Source organism: Bactrocera latifrons, unplaced genomic scaffold (genome assembly GCF_001853355.1).
Source record: "Bactrocera latifrons isolate USDA-ARS-PBARC rearing strain unplaced genomic scaffold, ASM185335v1 scaffold_238, whole genome shotgun sequence".
Taxonomy (NCBI): domain Eukaryota; kingdom Metazoa; phylum Arthropoda; class Insecta; order Diptera; family Tephritidae; genus Bactrocera; species Bactrocera latifrons.
In genome coordinates this window covers 146,295-166,469 of record NW_017535941.1, presented here as the reverse complement: position 1 = coordinate 166,469, position 20,175 = coordinate 146,295, and the positions used below count along the sequence as shown (strand labels likewise).

The window sequence follows — 20,175 nt, the reverse complement described above, 5'->3', positions numbered from 1 at the left end:
GTTGAAGGATTAACTGCCTCAATTTTGAAGTATACATTTAAGCGAAATGTATAAGTGAGAAAAAAATTAAATAATTTTATAATTCTTACAAAAACGCTCACATCCTCGAAACTAATTGCCGAATCTGCTTCCAATTGTCGGCGAACATTTTAAAAATATATTAGAAGATTGAAAAATTAACTGTTTAAAAAATGTTAAATTATACATTTCGGCGAACTCTGCAAGTGAGAAACAAATTGTACAATTTTTAACAAACAAAAAGCACCGTAGCTATAATACGACTCATAGTTGCCGTAATCATTGCATAAAAAGTAAAAACAAAAGGCCTTTATTCTGGTTTTAACCAATCACTTTAGACGGCAGCTATAAGCTACAGTTGTCTGATAGCGACTGTTCCGACAAATGAGCAGCTTTTTGGTCGAAACAAAAGGACGGGTGCAAATTTTCAGATCGATATCTGAAAAACTGAGGGACCAGTTCGCATATATACCGAGAGACGGACAGTCGGACATGGCTAAATCGATTATTTCCTGAGAATATAAATATAGATCGTAGACCAGAAAAAATAATACGCCCAGAAACAATTTTATCGGCCGTTGGAAGTGATGGATAGTCCACTTGTTATCTGTATTATGTGATAACATCTTCCAAAAGTGTATAAAGATATTAGAAGTAGTGCGTCATCGTTCATAGTGATATATAGTTCTGACATTATGGACTTCTTCAGGAAAGAGAGAGTCCAGCAACAGAACAATAATAAACCGTTCCCACGACAGTCGGATCTACGGAAACCGGAACGGACCCGGATTTTTATCCGGCCAAGGACTGTCAACTCGGCAGAACTCTGCCGTTACAACAACAACAACAACAACAACAATAATATCATAGTATTTTCATCCTTTGTGAATCGTCGAAGATGTAGTGGGCTTCTTGACTTCATGGAGTCAGTTATAGTGGTTCTGATTTTTCGATTAGAGTTCAACATCGTGAGCAACCTCGTTAATTTACTACAAGAATCGGTAGACATCGAAAAGGTATAAAGGTTGTTTACAAGCGTCTGTGAAACTTGTAATCTAGTAGCCTCTGACATCCAAAAGTTGTAGGGCCACGAAGAGACTACAAACCGGTTATTGGCTTGATGACAAGTCACAACCTTCTAGAATCGCAGGCGACTCGGATGGCAAGAAAGTAGGCATTAGAAAGATGCTGGAACACCTCCCATCCAGGTCGCTCTGAAAGTTCGCAAAAAGCTTTGACGTCCTGTACTTCAGCTCAAACTAAACTGAATATCCATCTAACATTACTAAGGCCCGGACCAGTATAGTTCAACCTAACCTATTGTGACGTTGAGTACTAATAAAAGCTCCATCAGGAACGGAAAAGACCTCTCAGAGCCGTCCGATACCAAACGAGGTTTCACACAAGGGGACTCCCTACCGTGCGACTTCTTCAATCAACACCACGAAGAACGTAAGGCTAGAAATCCAGCACAGAATAACTCTTGCCAACAGGTGCTACTTCGGACTAAGGAGACAATTGAGAAATAATGTTCTCTGTCGACGAACAACAACCAAACTCGACAAGTCACTCAGCATCCCCGTCCTGCTATATGGTGCAAGGACGATGCCAGTATCTGATGAGTCGGCGTTACGAGTTTTCGTGAGAAAGGTAAGCGGTAAACGGTGTCTACGTCACTTATTTTGGCTCTTAGCTCTCCCGTGCAGCCATATATTATAACTAAGAGGCAAAAAACTTTTGATTTTCTACTTTCAAGAGCAACAATTTTCTATCTTGAACAGATTTTATGAGTGTGTCCTCGTTTTTGTACAGCAGACTTTTCGAAAACTAAATTTAGGAATAGATCATAGAGCATTTCGATTTAAACATTTGAAGCGTTGACAAATATTGTTATAGTTAAAATTTATATCGAAGAAATATCACTCAGACTTACTTGGAGAGCGGCACACCATTTGGCTTATTGATGAACTCCTCGTGATGCAAAACCGCATCATTCCATGGAACATCCAGGAATTTCAATATTTTTCGCATCCACTCCTCCGGATGCAGAACCAATTGTTCGTAGTAAACCTGAAAAAAGAAAAGCATGTAAACTATTGACCCTAGGTGGAAAGTAAACATGAAAAAGTGGACAATTTGAATTTTAATTCAATTAAGCGATGAAATGATATGTGAAAAATAAAATGGTTTTTTATTAAGGAACTCGCATTCGAAATGGTAAATGCGGTTGAAGCAATTCGCATTTGCATTCACAACCGACTAAACCATTAAGTCATCAATCAAATGGAAAATGTGAATTGAAAATTAAAATGTAAAATTTAAAATGAAATCGAAAAAAATGAAATGTAAAATCCAAAATCAGCTAGTGAAGTGCGGCAACAAAGCGCAAATAATGGTACAGTTTTGTTTTTTCGCTAGATTTTTTTCAACACGTCTCACTGTCAGTTATTTTTGAAGGTAGCTTTTTTGCAGTCGTTCGTTGCACGAACGCGTACTCGACGTATTTGTCAATATGCTACACGTTCCAATCAATCAATGACTGAAGTTGCCGCGCCAAACCTACGCCATTTGTAAGCACTTGAGCGCTGGCAAGCGTTCCTCCCACAATGCACTTTATATAGTATGGTGTCGCCTGAAAAAATATAAATGCACACACAAATGCACATAGCCATAAGGACTTACCATCATGCAGCGCTCCTTGCCGATCTCCTTGCATTGGTTGTGCATCACTTCGATGGCGAAGTTCCACTTCCGCATACACTGCCGATAGCTGGTCAAATCGAAGCCGGTTATCGTCACATGGCGCGAGATGATTGAATGCACTGTGGCGCGCCCATCTCTTACCATAAACAGGAACTTCGCCTAAAAGCGAAATTATGTTGCAACATGTAGCGTCGCCCGCGCCAAGCGGTTGACAAGCCAAAAGAAAAGTGAGATAAAAGAGATAAGCAAAAAATAAATAAAAAAAAATAAGAGCGGAAGAGAAGCGACGGTATACGGTTAAGTGACATGTCGAGTGTAGTAGAGTTACAAAATATGTTCGTGTCAGATGTGCCAAACGACAACGAACGATAATTACATTTGGAAATAGTTCTATCACGTAGGAGCCCATCTTTAGCGTCAGCGGATCCTTATTGCATAGACGAGGCGCTGGTTCGCCATGTTTAGCGATGATTTCGAGACAAAATTGTGCTATTGCACCGTTCATCACCTCCTTGGTGATGCCCGCCTCCATTAGTCGCATCGATTCCTTCTCCGATTTCATCCAATGCGAGCGTAATTGCAGTATACGTGGTATGACACGTGTCTCCTGGCCGCATCTATATAATTTTTTTTTTCGTTTATGCCATGATGAGGAGTGTGGTGGAGGAGTTGGTCGATGGCAGCAGCAGCAGCAGCAGGTATCGTTGTTGGTAGGCGGATGTGTGCACGTATGGAATGAAAAGGAAGCGGAAGAAATTGCTATTAGTTTTATATTGAGTGTACTTCCGGCGAACAAGTTCGCACAGCTGATGGGCGTTAAAAATAATAACTCATAAATACATAATAAAAATGAAGGAAATGTGCAGTTATGATTACAATATTTTTTTTTTTTTTTAATTTAATTGGGCATGATTGGAATATAATTATTTTAGTTTGCTGGTGTAAAAATTTGTATCGACAATTTATCTCTGTAATTTTTTTGTTGTAAATACGTTGCTTGTGCAACACAGTATTTTTATTTATTAAATAATTCGAATTTACAAAATATAATTTAACGGTGATTTATTTTGAAAAATTTTGGATACCCTGGATGCCGTAGCTGATCTCCAAGATGACCTTCCGAAAAAGGTGTTCGGCGATGAGGAAGATTTTTCCGCTTAAAATTATCTCAAATTCAATAACGAAAAATATATATTATAAAAATAAACGAATAATGATAACTATAGATAGGATTAGTCAAAATTTTGATTTTCGACAAAATAGCGTATTCCTCAAAAATTTCGTTTTTGATGAAAAAAATTTACAAATCACAATGACTTAAGAAATAAATTTTTCATTCTTACTCCTTCGATCATTATTTGACAAATATAGTATATCTAAGAATGATGTGTAAAAATTTCAAGTCAATCGGTTCAGCTGTTTGGAGAATATTTCCTCATCGACTCTGAAAACACCCCTTTAGACCTACTTACTATTGTAGTGTTTTCCAGACCGAGCTTGCAGCATTTTTCAGAGAAGTGGCCATCCAGGCGGTACTAGCCTTGAACTCATTAACGTTCAGGGCTAGTCAAGGAGTGCATAACCTCATTATCAATAGCATCGAATGTATATGTGATAAGACTGGTATGGGTTGTAAACTGGGGGTGAAACTAAAAAGCTGATGGGCTAGCTCTTGTTAGCACCCTAGGCACCCTAGAACAGCTGTTGGTAGAATGGAAGAAGATCGGTGCTCCCGTATCCCCTTGTGTTGAGTTACTAGATAGTTTGGCTTCGGGGAAGCTAGCTCTTGTTAGCACCCTAGGCACCCTAGAACCGCTGTTGGTAGAATGGAAGAAGATCGGTGCATCCGTATCCCCTTGTGTTGAGTTGTTAGATAGTTTGGCTTCGGGGAAGCTTGGCCAGCGTAGGGTTACCATCGGTATGTGCACTGTCGCAAAAGTCCTTTGACCCAAGATCGATCGCGGGAAATCTAGTGATCTTTTTTCCTCAAGAAGGGAAGGGCCTCCCTAAGAGGTTTCCAATTGAGAACCGCAAATAAACTTTGAAATATAATTTCCGATAAAGAAAAGCTGTTTAGCAAGAGAACTATTCAGCCACTTGGCTCAGAGGTCAGATCCTGACGAAACTTTGCATCAGTTTACTTGGTTCCTTTAGTGAAGAAAAATCAGGAGAAATTTAGCAGTGGAAAAAGAGAACTAAGGGACTAACATCACTAAAAAAACAATCTGTTCAATAAATAGCCTTAAATTTGTCGCGACCTGTAGAAGACTTTATAGGCGGCACCTTACTTAGAAAAATCCAATCCAATCTGTGTACTTAAATGAAGCCTATTTAATATAAGATATAATCAAAAAGTCGAGGTCGGGCAATGTAATCGGTATACTGTACATCCACAGATAGTAAAGCTTTATACTCAATTTTAGCTATGGCTGCAGAAGATTTTAAACCGAGATTAATAGAAATTGTAGTTAAAAGATCAACAAAACAAAACACGCTTGCTTTTTACTCACACTGTCTCGAAAGAACTGCGGGGGGTTACTGGCCTAATGACTGGTCACAATCTACAGAAAGTCTAGGGAAGTAGACATAAAAGAGACGCTGAAAACCTCTTATCTTGCTATTTAGCCATATGAAGTATCGAAGTAGATATAAAATCGCTCTTAAATTTCGTAAAAATACGTCAGTTCGAATGAAACTATACCTTTATCGCCCATTACTAAGGACCAATAGATCTATTAGTATCTATGGCGCGATATAACTAACCTGACTTGTCAGTTCAACAGTTTAGAATGTAATTGCTGTGTTAGACTATACCCTGTTATTGAAATCTGATATAAGAAAGCACAGTTACAAAGACCACTAATGCCCAAAATTGGAGGAGATGTCAATGTGTTGAACACTATGGTCTTGGTAATGGATCAATATTCCGTCTCTTGAAACAGAAGTTCTGCTCGGCTGACTTGGAATACTTTATTTTGAAGTTACCCAAGCGCGACAGAAACGAAGAACGAGACCTGAAAGATCTCGAGATGTTTACGTAGCCGTAAGAAGTTATGTTGTGGGCCGAGTTCCACGCTGGCCCTTTCATTTCCTCCTATGTGATAGCGACTTAATATGAGACTTTTAAGGCCAGAAATACATTGAGTATATTTGACATTTTCTATGGAGAGCGGACAATCGGTTAAGTCAACGAATTGTAATAATGCATAGGCCAAGAAATGACGGATTTTTTGTGAATTCTCTCGAGTAGCAAAAATTCTACAAATTGGGATGGAAACATATAAATACAATTACGGAGGCAAAACGTAAGTGCAAACTGAATTTTCAACTAAATTTGCTATTTAGCTCCGTTTGTAACCCAGTTTAAATCCGACATCTTTGAATTAGTCTGTTCATGTGAAAATGTATCGATTATATGCAATCAAAGCTCGCTTGCTCTCCCACATGTAGTATTATTGGCATTCAAGCAAAGCATGTAATGAGTTCAAGGAAAAATGTAAGCTTCAATAAACTACATAGAAAAGTAAAGCAATAAACCAGCTTTTCCTCTTTCTGCTAGACTTGCAATAACTTGTAATACAGAAAAAGCTATATTTTAATACCCATATTGTAAGCGCATAAATTCTTCGGAAGTTTGTTGTTGAGTAGGAGAAAACAAACTCACAATAGCTGACACAATTTTATACACAAATGTACCATAAAGCAAAAACTTTGTTCTCTTTTGATGTTCTTTAAAAGAAAGCTTGCTTTCTTTAATATTAATATTATTCCATTTTTTTTAGTTGCTTCACTTTACCGACAAAACTAGAAAACAGGAAAATAAATTAAACTTGAAACTTACACCTGTGGCTGCGGCTCGGTGGCGGCTCCTGTCGACATCCTGCATGCCAATACCTACAAACACGAAACCTCAGGAGAGCAATTGAAAGTTCAGATTTCATGCTTTTATACAATTTTCCAGCAATAATAAGATTCTTAGAGGTGGCTCAAAGGTGGCTTCGTAAAATATTAAATTATTGTAGCTAACTAAATTTTGTTGGAAATCTGTTTTCGATTTGACGAAGATGCAAACATTTCAGCGAAAATATTTTGAAATATTTGTTTGTCTATGTATTTATTTTAAACGGGTTTTTGTTTGAAATTATAGAGTCTTGGCAGTGTGCTGGCATATTGTGGCTGGGTCAATATTTGACGAAAAAGTCTATGCTATCACTTCAGTCAACATCTATAGATTGTAGTAGTTAGTCAATGGTGTCAAATTCAATGACAACTGAAATTACTTCTTGTTAGTTTTTGGGTTTCACAACTGAAAATTCAGAACTAAGTCCGATTTACAGGTACTGGACGATCACTTCTTCTCTGATCATAAGTATAGTAGGAAAATGCTCAGCTAGAAAGTCTCTTAGAAACTCTAGGAATACAAACTGGAAAATGAACCGCACCAGCATGGCATGTTAAACTGAACTAGAAAGCTTCCGTCCTGTCCAGAAAGGCAGAGGAAAAGCTCTTTGATGGACTCTAAAACTATCGAAATTAGAGCGTCCTGCAACAAAGCCCATAGGATTCGATCAACTGACGACTAGACGTTGCATAAAACGGGACTTACAATATACAATTCAAAGAGGCACTCATAGAAAAGCTTCTGTGAAAAAGTAGAAGGTTGTCATGAGTCTCTTAGGTTCAGGCGTATTCTCACAAAGAACACCGTCCCTCCCGAGTTATTTTAAAGCCGCAAATGGAAAGTGGGCCCTAAGCAGTGCAGATACACTTCTTATGCTCCTTGTTGCTCAATGAGCTCCGAGAAATACGTCCTCTGGAGTGATATCTCTCAAAGTGCTTTAAGATGGTTGTGCGGCCTTTGTCGACATTCTGGATGAACGGATGGCATTATACCAGCGCAGCTGCAGCAGGCTGTTAAGATGATATGCAACTGATTGGCACTTACCTATGCATGGTGCAGTAAGGTCCACTCCGACCATTATATTTAAGGTCATCTTGCACATAGTGCCCGTAGACATCGTCGGAAAGTGTATAACTGGGAAAGTTGCTATCAGACTCAGAGAATTTAGGTTTTAAAAAATCACACATACACTCGAACACTACTCAGAGTGCCAGTTAATAGCTCAAAATACTCTGATTTTATTTAGACTTTGGTTGGCTTGGACTTCTTTGAAAGTAAAAGAAAATCAATTATTTTTTGAATAGATGGCTTCCGTTTCCAAGGAAGCGATCGCCCACAAACGGGCAGTATTGACCATTAGGAGAGGATTTTTGTTCCGTCAGGACAACGGCAGACTGCACACATTGATAGTAACTCGCCTATGGCAAATGATTTAACTGGTGAACAGTTCACCTCACCTCAAGAGAAGCTTACCAAAATCGACTGCGGTAGTTCTTTGCCAATGGAAGAGAGGCTGGCATTATGAAATTCTCTTGAAAATAGTAACAAGTTATCGAAGAAAATAATGTGTATTTGTTCCAGATCATTCTAACTACATATCTTAAAATTTATTGAAAATTTTTACATTTCTACAAGCCTTTAAAAGGACGGACTGGGAAACCTTTTACACCAATGAAATTTGTGAAGTTTACGGAGACGATGCTGTATCAGTTCGTGCAACACAACAATGGTTCGCTCGTTTCCGTCCGTGTAATGTGAATAATAACGGTACATATTTGTTTATTTATTTATTAGTATAAATATAAGAAATAAGTTAAAGTTTGATTAGACATACGAAAAGATTTTTTCGACTATTCAACATTTCAAAATATCAGTAGATTAGTATAGTTTTTCTTGAGAAATTAACTTTGTTAGATGATTCACTGTCTATAACAATACCTAGTAAAGACAGCCAAGAAAACTCTAAACTATTTTTATCGTGACTTTAAGACACGGTAATCATTTCGTCTACAGAAGATAGGATCAGATCAGGAGTGATTTCAACGTTTTGAAAGTGGTCATAAATGACGATCAGGATGTGGGCCAATCAAAATCCGCGATCAGCGCATGCATGAAATCAACAAAAATCAGCCGAAATCATTATTGAAATTCATGGAAATAGAATTGAATATCTCCAAAACATCGATTTATCGCATTTTGGCCGAACATTTGGGATTACGAAAGGTGCCTGTTCCGCACAAATTGACTGACGACCAAAAATTGCTCAGAATTCAACATTCGACGCTTGTGACCGATTATTTGACCAAAAATCACATTTTAACCATTAACCACTCCCCTTATTCACCTGATATTGCACCGTGCGACACCTTCCTTTTCGGAAAAATGCATTTGCCCATGAAAGGAAAGCGTTATGCAGACGGCATATTGGCGGCCATACCGGCCAAGTCTCATTCGACATGCTTTCGGACCGAGCAAAAAGCTGTATTGAAGCAGAAGGAGACTATTTTGAATAAAATAAATTGATTTTGCCGAAAAGAAACATTTATTCTGTGTCTTTTTTTACAGTCTGGTTACTTTGGAACGCACCTTCTAGTTGGAGGATTTATTTGTTTCGAGGCAATTTAGTAAAAAAAAACCAAAAAAAAATATATATATTGATTCTAAGAGAAAATATTAGTTCGATTTTATGATTAAATTGATTGCATTATAATAAAATGTTTTTCGCTGTCTAAAATATGTAATTTTATTGAAAAACACTCGAAATTCAAATAAACGTCAGATATACGCTGCCGATAGTCATTTCACATACTTTCCACAAATATTTATAATGCAATTGTAAAATCCGATAAATTATTCGAAAAACGTTTTCAATGAATACAACAACAAAAGCAACACTCCAAACTATTAATAAAATGCCTCACATTCTCAAATTCAATTTGTACGCATTTCGAATTTAATCGAAATTTAAAAGGACACTCAAAGCATTTTCGATTTCGACTTCAATTCCGACATTAAACTTCATTTACGGTCACACATACGAACACAACAATACACACATACCAGCACGTGTTCGCACACGTTCAGCTACATTACACATTCCACAATCGCTTTCGATTTCAATCGCTTTGAACACTCGATAGCAGCAGCAATTCCTCAATTTCGATCACCAGCTTTTACGCTTAATGATCTGCTTTAAAAGCACATATGTGTGTGTGTGTGTGTATTGCACGTTTGTTTTGCCAATTCGGTTTGCTTTTGCTCAGCTGCTTTGTGCAATCAACACCGAAAAAAAACAATAACAACAACACAACCACATCACTAGGCAGGTAGACAAACAACCAAGGGGAGGGCCAAGGGGGCGGTAGGGGCAGGCAAAGAGGCGTGCTGACAAACTGAGGCGTAGAGAGCCAGGAAAGAATGATAAAAACCAAAACAAAAACAAACGCAATAGTAAGAGGAAATAGTAGAAACACACGCACGCAAACATATGCAATGCGCCAGGCAATATCCTGTCAGCGCGCAGAAAAGGCAAATAAAGCAGCTGTGCGCTGGTGGCAGGGCCGTGAGGGTGGTGGGAGAGAGGCGGGTTGCAGCGCAATCACATGCTGTGCGTCGCGTCGTCTTACACTTCATTTCACATTCCTTCAACTTGCAATGAGTGATGTGTGCGACGCGCGCTGCAAAAGAAAATGAAGAAGATAAAAGCGTTGCTGAATTTCCTTATTACGCGCTCACCCAGTCTGTGTGTGTGTGTGTGTGCTGTAGTAACGTCGAAAAAAAGTGGATAGGAAAATTTGCAATGAATCTAGAAAACAAATGACAACGCATAACTCGTGCCAAATAGCCAGTCAGCCAACAAACCGACCGTATTGCCATGCTCCAATACACACACACAGGTCACACACACAGGTATGTACGTATGGAGAAATTTGTGCCTCCATTATTTGACGGCACATAAATTTCTTGCTGTGTAGTTTTCTTTTCTTAAATTTTTACTCTTCTTTTGTTTTGTTTTTTTTTTTTTTTGGTCTTTTGCGAAGAGAATTGTAGTTATCAGCGGCAATGACCATAAATTCTACTGCAGACTACCGTTACTGTGCCGAGCACATATGCGTACTTTTATTAAATTTCAGCCATTTTGTTGATACTAAAACTCCAATTGGTAGGACAGGCTAGGGAAACCCGAATTTATGCGGTTGAATGAGCTTGGGTGCAGTGCAGCTGTTTGAGCACAAGTATGGCAGGCTTGTGGTCGGACTAGTTTTACGGCTCGTTTGGTTCGAAAATATATCGTTATTTTGATAAAAGTGTGTTCACCACTTATGGCTTTTAAAGTAGAAATAAGTAGTAGATCTCAAAGCCTACTTATATGAAAAACTCTAATATGCCGTTAACTATTGCAGAAAAAGTTACCCTTTAAAAATTTTGAAAAAAACACGACTAAATCTAAGTCGTGTTCAATTTAATACTGCATCCAAGGATATCTGCCAATATGTCGGGTCCACATAACCGGCACGGCCGCAGATTTATACACGACTGAATACCATTACCTGAAGAAGGGAAGGATGTGTAGAAGTTCACGCAAGTGAGGATAGTTCTCTGAGCGCCATATACTTGAGAATGACCGGTAGCGATTCTTTTACATATGGCTCAAGTAGCTTACGACGTCCAGCCTTAGAAAAAGTATTGGATAAACAAAGAACATCCGTTTCGTGGCGAGCTAAAGAAGGCGAAACATCCCTCCCCAGGGTTGTGGGCTGCATTTGGGTCCCTCCACTTAAAACACTTTCGACAAAGTGTCTTAAGCGCGCGTGCGATTCATAGATCCAACGCCAGAAACTTTGAGGACAGGGGAACAGCGGTTCGTTCCCATCCTTTTGAGATATGTGTAGGGGAGACTTTTATTGCAAGCTCATTGTCTTTACAGTTTTCAACAATTCTGTTGTGAGGTTTTGAGAGTAACATATACAAAAGAAGGGGATCTGCGTAGTATATGCTCATTGGTTTTATGTTTATATAACTAAATTAGGTCGTAAAGATTGTACGAAGTTCGATTCTTTCTGATATGCTAGAACATCCTAAAGCTGACGAAACAAATATTAGTAATTTCAGCAATTCTATGTAATGTGCAGAGTGTTCTAGGCCAATCTCACACCGATGTGACGAACAATGTTACGAGTATTTCTTTCTCTCAGCTCTTTTCTCTTCATCTCTATCTCCCTCAGCTCTTCTTTTTCTCTCTATTTCTCTCTCTCTTTCTCTTTCTCTATCTCTCTCTCGGATCCTTCTCTCTCTCTGTTCTTTTATCTCTCTTTGTTTTTCTCAAATTTCATATTTTGACGCACATACGAGAAGGTCAGTGAGATCGAAGAAATTACATTCTGAATGCTGAATTTCAATAAAAGAACTCCTTTTTTTTTACATGATCAACTGTGCTGGGACTGAATTTAAGGATCAAATGCAAAAAACACTGCATCAAACAACTAGTCAACTAGCGGAAATTCAAATTCGAGCGCAACCAGAGGCCATCACCGAAGCAGTTTTCTCACGCTGTAACTAAACTGTGTAACGTTTTAGGCAATGGGCATAAAAATCGGCAATGCTTGAATGCACGCCAGCACTAGGTACAAAAACCAACACAAATCTGCACCTCACAACCAGAAAGGTATGAGCATTTATCAAACAGCCACCAGAGAACGCTTAGGCATTGCATTTCAGTGACGTTTGCCAAGCGAAGCGGCCAGCAGCTCAACAGCGCTTCAACTACAACAAATGGCGTGCCACCCGCATACATATCGTTTTGCCTGTTTCGCCCCCCAAATAGACAACTTTTTCCACTAAAAAAAGTAAAAATAATGGGAAAAAAAATCTGTTTTACTTCAACTCCGCACATTTTGTGGAAACTCGCACTATATTTGTATAGGATACCTTTTTTGGCCAACAAAGAGTAGCTCAAGCAGAGTTATCAACATTCGCCAGTGTTTGCCATGGGCGCGCGCCTGTCGGTATGCCAGGCATTCTACTATAGTAATATACAAATTTGAAGCTATTTTTTTTTTTTTTGTATTGTATTTTTTGGTTAGTTCCATTTTCCGGTTGGTGATGCTGCTGCCGGCCTCGCTTTCAGAGACCATAAATATACAAAAACCGTACATCACAACGAATTATCTTATCCGTCCATTTTGAGAATGCAATACAAACGAGGCAAGCTAGCGCCAAGTTGGCACAATTCAAGCAAACGAAACTACCGTAGCCAGCGAGCTGTGGAGCAGGCAGTGGTACAAGCAGCAAGACAGCTCGCATACATAGTTGGAGAGCTTCAACAGAACTCACAAAACTCAGCTCAACTGAACTTACCATAAATAAAGGGAGGCCTTTATGCTTGCCTCGTGCGCCTAGCAACTCCTCGCCTGCTTACAAAAGCACCAAGTACTCGAGAAAACATGCACATACACACACGCATACATATATTGGGCTGCTAGCATAAATTATATGCTATGACAAGCTCTAATCTGTAAAATATAAAATATGAAATGGAAAAATTAGTATAGAGTTACTCGAGCATAAGGCGTTCCCTTCGGCTTATTATATTATATAATTTTTTTTCTTTCTTATTTTGCTGAAGTAGTTAGCTGCGTGCTGCGGTAGACGCGCTGAGGTCATCAGAGATTTCCCAAGTGTACCCAGCAAATGTATATGGAAATAGTTTATACAATAAGCTGATATTCAATATTTTCTTTGAAAATTATGCGTGTGTGAACAATTTGTGGCAAAAGGGCATATTTGCTTAGTCAATAGGAGAAATGTTGTCTACAAAAGCATATGTAATGCATAAAATAAATATATAAATTAACATATACTCATATACTCATATACAAATATACACAGTGTAGTTAGTCTAACAATTATCAATTATCACTTAGCATTACTCAATTTCAATATGTATATTTACACCACATTCATACAAAAGCAAATCAACAATGACAAATCAGTCGAAAAAGCGGCAGAGTTTAAGCAGACTATAATGCCAGGCATACGGGTTCATTCAACGAGCCTTCAGCATGCGTAACGAAGCTTAGGTGGCAAACCAGAGTGAGATAGGTTATACCCTCAAAATAACACACTAAATATTCCTATTGATATCTGAAAAAGATTGAAGTCCCAGTCTTCTTAAATGTAACAGCTCAATCACCTCTAACGATGTCCAATAAATTCTGCATGTCCTGTATATAATTCTCCACACACCGACCTACTAGTTTTTTGAACTGATCAAAAATCGAATGTTAGCAGGTCAAAAGTGACCAACGGTTTGATAAATTTATCTTTTTATAAACCCCACCATTTTGTCTAGTCTTATACCCTGAACAGGGCATAAAATCACAGAGAGAACACTTTTCCAGCCTGCTAAATGGCAGTGGAAGCATAACGCCAAAAGAAGGCAAACCCGATTCCCCAATCGATGACGATGGAGCAATTCAATTGCCCGAAAATGAAGAAGTCCGAATAGATATTACCCGTCAGAAGAACAACAGAGCGACGGGGACCGACGGATTGCCGAACGAGCTATTCAAGCGGCGAAGAACTGATAAGGAGCATACATCAGCTTCTTTGTAGAATATGGTCGGACGGAAGCATGCCCAACGATTGGAATTTAAGCATGCTCTGTCCATTACACAAAAGGGGAGACCTCACAATCTGCGCCTACTAACGTGGGATAAGCTTCCTCAATATCGCGTATAAGGTTCTATTGAACGTACTGTGTGAAAGACCCTCAACAAACTGATTGGACCTTATCAGTGTGGCTTTTGGCCCATGCACCAATTCTTGGAAAAGACCCGTGAAAATAGGATCGACATTGAACAATACCAAAAGCTCCGTCAGGATCGGCAAGGACCTCTCTGAGACACTCGATACCAAACAAGGTTTCGGCGAGTACCTATCGTGGCCCGAGTCCCCTTAATAATTCGAGATGCAGGGCTGAATTGGGAAGGCATAATCTTTTCTAAGAGTGTACAACAGCTGGCGTACGCCGATGACATTGATATCATTGGCCTCAGCAACCGCGCGGTTAGATCTGCTTTATCCAGAACAGATAAATCTTCTCTCGACGAACAAAGACCAAGCTCTATAAGTCACTCACTCGCGTCTTGTTATATGGTGCAATGATAAGTCGACGTTACGAGTTTTCGAGAGAAAGGATCTGGGAACATTTATGGTCCTTCGCTTGGAATCTCCAAATGGCGCCACATTGCGAAAAGTAAGAACGACCGGTGCGCTGCTGTAAATTTGACTTTAACCAACGTCAATAAAGAAGAAGGTAGAATGACTCTCTAATGACCCAAGGCCCTTAGAAGGCCCCTTGTGAAACGACTAGGGCTAAAATTACCTCACCCTGTTGTCTCTTAACTGAATCAACCCATGCTCGTATACATATATGCAAACTATACCTTTAGTTTTTGAGATATCGCTCTGGATGTTTTTACATTATGACTTTTACTTCAAGAGGCTACTCATTTGTCAAGACCTTGTATGGAAAACTTTTGTATTTACGAGATAACTTAACGATAATCGAAGTGGATTATTGTCCACGGCAACGATATAATCACCAAAGAAATTTTTCAGATCAGATCACAATAGCATATAGCTGCAATACAAAATGACCCATCAAAATGAAGTTCTTGTGTGTAACAATTAGTAATTCCAAACGATTCTATGGTTAAGGTGCAACATTTTCTTCGATTGTAAGTCAATGTAACCAACAATATTTTCAAATGCGATTTTTTTTGTTTAAGCGTTGGTGAATCTGTTTTTGGGCGTCGCTTGAGATCGCATGGAACTAGAAAAATTACTTTAATTTTTATTCAAAAATTTTATTGGGTATTCTTGAAATATGTGTAGATATACGCTTGAACTTTGTAATATCAAAAATCACCATTTTGGGCTGTAGAACTATGTGTGCTCCTTAACGTTACATTTTTGTGCAACATACCACACCTCTACTCTCCGCACATTCTCTCGGCAACAATCTGAGTGCCTTTGCCTTTGTAATTATACTAGAATAATTTAAGGAAACAAATGCGCATAAATTAGAAGTCATGAAGTACTAAATGCTGGCTAAGAAGGTACTTATACCAGATATATGTACATATGTATGCATGTTTGTACGTATGAAAACCCAGTTTGCACCGAAGTCATTTGTCCGCAAATCCGAGCGCTCGCACATTTCGACTTGCTAAATTAAGTTTGTTGATTTGAATAGTGTCATGCTGTCAGGATGGTGAGTGTGCAAACAAGCGATGATTTACATTAGCAGTCGGCGTCTTAACTGGACTCCAGTTACTGCAGTATTTGTGCAATTAAACAGTGTGTGTGTTTCATGGACAACAGAACCATGTTCATATGCGTAGAGGGAGAGCAGAAGAAAGAGAGAGAGAAAGGAGGTGCAACTGCGTAAGCTTAAACGAAGATTATACAATTTAAGACAGATGACATCACTGCAGTGTTGCAATTTGCATGACTGGACAGCGGACTATCATCTAACATATGTATAAAGGAAAATTATATAACACATTTGGGTAGGTTGCGATTTTTAATAACATGTGGACCACAGTAAATAAATTCAGTCTGTAATTAGTCTTATTATAACACTCAATATGCTGCGTGCAATCGTCAGACGCGTTTGACTGTAGGCATCTCCTTTGAAAGGAAAATTCACGCATTATACGACAAGTTGTACAAATGAAGACGGTGCAATGAACATAATTTATTTAAAGTATGTAATCATTCATTGTTTGTAGTGAATTTATATATGTTATGAGTAAATAAAATTAGCTCTGAGAACTTTTCGAGATAAGCCTTTGTGGAGAGTAGAGCAGAAGTAGACTACTAAAATCCCTCGACTACTGGGTCACAAGCTTATAAACCCAAAGTGGGAAGTTTGAGTTTTGATAAAAAAAGATTTTCTTTTCAATCACATCGATTAATGGTTCTAATTTTTATATATATACTAGATAGTCCCTCAGTGTTTGAGATATCTAACTAGAATTTGGAAGACGTCCTTTGCTCCTCAAACAGCTGTTTATTTGTATAAGCTGTCAATATCTGATCACAATAGCATATAACTGTCATATATACTGAAACATCATAATCATGTCCTTGTATGAAAACATTTTTTATTTTACGAGATATCCGCATTAAATTTGGATTGTAATTCAAATCAGCGGTAAAAACTCAGAAGAAAATATTCAGATCGGACCACTATGGTTTACATCTGCGATACAGACCGATCGATTAAAAGCCTGTCCGTGTACTGACAACTTTTTTAATGTTTAATCGAGTAGATTATTGCTCAAACCAATGGTACAATCTCTGGAGAAATTGTATCGGACAGGCCACTATAGCATAAAGCTTTAATACAAACTGACCGGCCAAAATCAAACTATTGTATGGAAACTTTTTTATTTGTGAAGTGTATTATAGTTTTGTTGCAACAGAAGTCAACGTTATTGTATTAGATAAATAGTTTAGACGAAAGCAATGGTCTTTCGAAATCATTGACGAGTAATCCTAGCAGATGTACTTTTATTAATAGCCTTTTTTGACAGATCACGCGTTAATCATGTCAAGTTGTCATTTTCGTTCACTATTGTTTGACATATCACCATGCAAAGACGTTGCCTGAGCAACATTTACCGTTAAACATAATCGGCGTACTGAGTATAGTATTCGTAACGCAATCACCCATATTGAGATATAAAGTCTATTCGGACAATCCCTCTTCGATTCAGGCCTTTGAGCAAAACATCTCGCATGTTATTCCCCAGTTACCAGTCGAAATGCTCGAACGAGTCATCGACAATTGGACTCAACGGTAGGATCTGAGACGTAGCTGCGGCCAACATTTAAAGGAAATAAACTTCAATTTCGAATGCTTATTTTTTTTTTTCTTTAAAAAAGTAGGTAACCTCGAATGGATCACCCTTTGTATGGTATGCATATATGTATGTACCATATTTTAAGTCATTGAATTTCACTTCAATCTTTATTCAGTGATATTATTAAATTTTTGTTGACTTAATAAAAAAGTAAACTCTTTTAAAAAATTAGGTAATGATCGCTCATATCTGTTTGCACCCACTTTCAATAATGATATTTACACATTTACAAAATGATGTTTGTGTAAGTGTGAACATGTTTGTACACCTATTTATATTGACAGAAGTGTGCATATTTTTATTTTTCATTTTCTTGGCCTAAACAAGCACTTTAGAAGTTAATCAAGTGTTATGGAATTTCAAAAAGTTATGCCCAAGTTGTGTCAAAGAACTCAATCGCCCATATGGCAAAGTGTTTATCAACTTTCGTTCGATATACAAAAGGGCGGCATAAAACAACTTTATGCTTTTACATATGTACATATGTAAACCGTTTTCACATGTCATATTCTAAATAGGCCAATATTAAATGGGCTTGCAGGAATCGCTTAGTGATACAAATGTGCATTTTTTGGGTTACCAAAGTGAAAAATTATTAATAAGAAAAAAAACCGATGCGTTTCTTATAATATAAAAGGCGTCTTTATAGGGTCTCTCACGTGTACTTTTGGATTTTAAAAACTTCATAATAAAATAAATCTACGCTGTTTCTTTATATCTTTATCCCGTATATGGAAGATAAATTTGAATACGATAAGGTACAGTGGTCTGATCTGAACAATACATAAGTTGACTTTCATATTTCGGTATTTGGCAACACTAACGATTCCGGCAACTTACAAACTTTGTAGTGTTCTACGTGCTTTTTACATATGAGCGCTATTTGTGTTGTCTACAGTAACCTAAAATATTCATCTCGGCCAAAAAAACTTTATCGCGCGACCATTTTTTACAACTTTCGACGTAGATTCACTCAAAAGCATTGCATCGCAAACTTAATTCAATTCATGGCGTTGAAGCTCCATCCAGGACCAGTGTTTAACGATGATATGGTGGATTCAATCGAGCTCGTAAATCACTCCAAAACAAATTTCGTGAAGCTCGTTCAAAATCAGACTCGTGTCGAGTGGTGGAGTGAACTGTAAAAAAATACGAGAGCAGTGCTTCGAAACACGTCTGTGACAACGTGGCAGATCGCAAGAGCATGTGATCCGCCAGCGAAACGCATACATATACGTCGATAGCCAAACGGCAACTACGACAATAATTCATACACATGAGGTGGCTGAAAGAATACCAGTCCAAAAGGATTTTTATTTTATGTTTCTTAAGCTTTTTTAAGCATATTTATATATTGTTTGTCAAAAAAGTCTTGCGGTATTTTCGCTAGTTGGCGCTGAGAGCGCGTAGTTCTAGTTTTATTCGTCGCATGGGGTCATGCTATACCTTTTTGGAAAGCTCATTTCACGCGCTAACACGTGTTTGATTGATTCTCGTTTCTTTTAAGTCGTTCGTGAGTTATAGCGTCGCAAGCATGTAGCAAAATAAAGAGAAAATGCGGCATATTTTACAGTACTACTACGATGAAGGCAAAAATGCATCTCAAGCCGCTAATAAAATTTGTGCAGTTCATGGACCCGATACAGTTTCCATTTCCACCGCATAACGATGGTTTCAACGTTTTCGTTCTGCATTAGATGTGGTCGAAGATGCGCCACCCTCCGGAAAGCCTGTCGTCGAAAATTGCGATAAAATCGCTGAATTGGTCGAGAGAGACCGGCATAGTAGCAGCCGTAGCATCGGTCAAGAGCTGGGCATGAGTCATCAAAAAAAATTTTATGAACAACTGAAAATTCAATAAAAATACCGCAAAAATACCGCAAGACTTTTTTGACAAACAAATATATAGATCTTTCTGAAGAATGCAAGGATCTCTAACATAGTGTAACATACATACCTACATACTTATATACACAATACAGCCGTCATCTTTTTGACACCAAAGTAATTAAATCAGCAAAAATGCGTTGTCTAAACTTCAAGACGAATAAATATAGGAATGCTGATAATCGCTAAATAGAATTTGATTATCATATCTGCTGGCATATTTTAACCGCACGGAACACGTGTGCAAATTGATATTTAATATGGAAGGCGAACGAACGGCGCAGAATTAACGCACGCAAATTGCTGATGCGGCGAAATTCAAGGAATAGATTGCTGAACGAATAACGCTTACCAGGGGTGTACACATCTACACTCATATATAGTATATACAATATGTTGGTGTAAGAAGAAAAATATGAGGGTGCGAGCAAAGCATGAAATTGAGGCATAAAAAATTCTGATGTGAAAGTAATTTGCATTGGCAGCTGAACTGTTGGCAGGCGAGCTCAAAAAGCTCACACACAGGTTCACACAACCGGGCGCACACACACACGCAAACTCGCACTAACATAATATGTTAATAAATATATTTCACTGAACAGTGCATGCCACTCATGAACCAAAAAACACCAAATGCGAACTAGTTGCTTAGTAACTACATTTTCACCACTACCAAAGTAATGGAATTAGGTGGAATTTCGCGCTTATTTTTATATAATATTTGTACAAGTA

General features: G+C 38.2%; 1 protein-coding gene across 5 annotated transcripts in view; it reads right to left on the bottom strand.

Moving 5' to 3' along the window:
• The window catches only part of LOC108969022 (protein-tyrosine sulfotransferase), a 210,353-nt gene that overhangs the window by 177,925 nt on the left and 12,253 nt on the right, over positions 1-20,175 (bottom strand). For all 5 annotated transcript variants that reach the window (XR_001993375.1, XR_001993376.1, XR_001993374.1 and 2 more), the window contains exons 3-5: positions 3,098-3,338; positions 2,701-2,880; positions 1,952-2,088 (exon numbers count right to left, since the gene is read on the bottom strand). Coding sequence is in view for 2 of the 5 variants with exons in the window: in XM_018933478.1 (XP_018789023.1) it covers positions 1,952-2,088; positions 2,701-2,880; positions 3,098-3,338 (558 nt within the window). In the remaining 3 variants the exon portion in view is untranslated. The remainder of the gene's footprint in view (positions 1-1,951; positions 2,089-2,700; positions 2,881-3,097; positions 3,339-20,175) is intronic.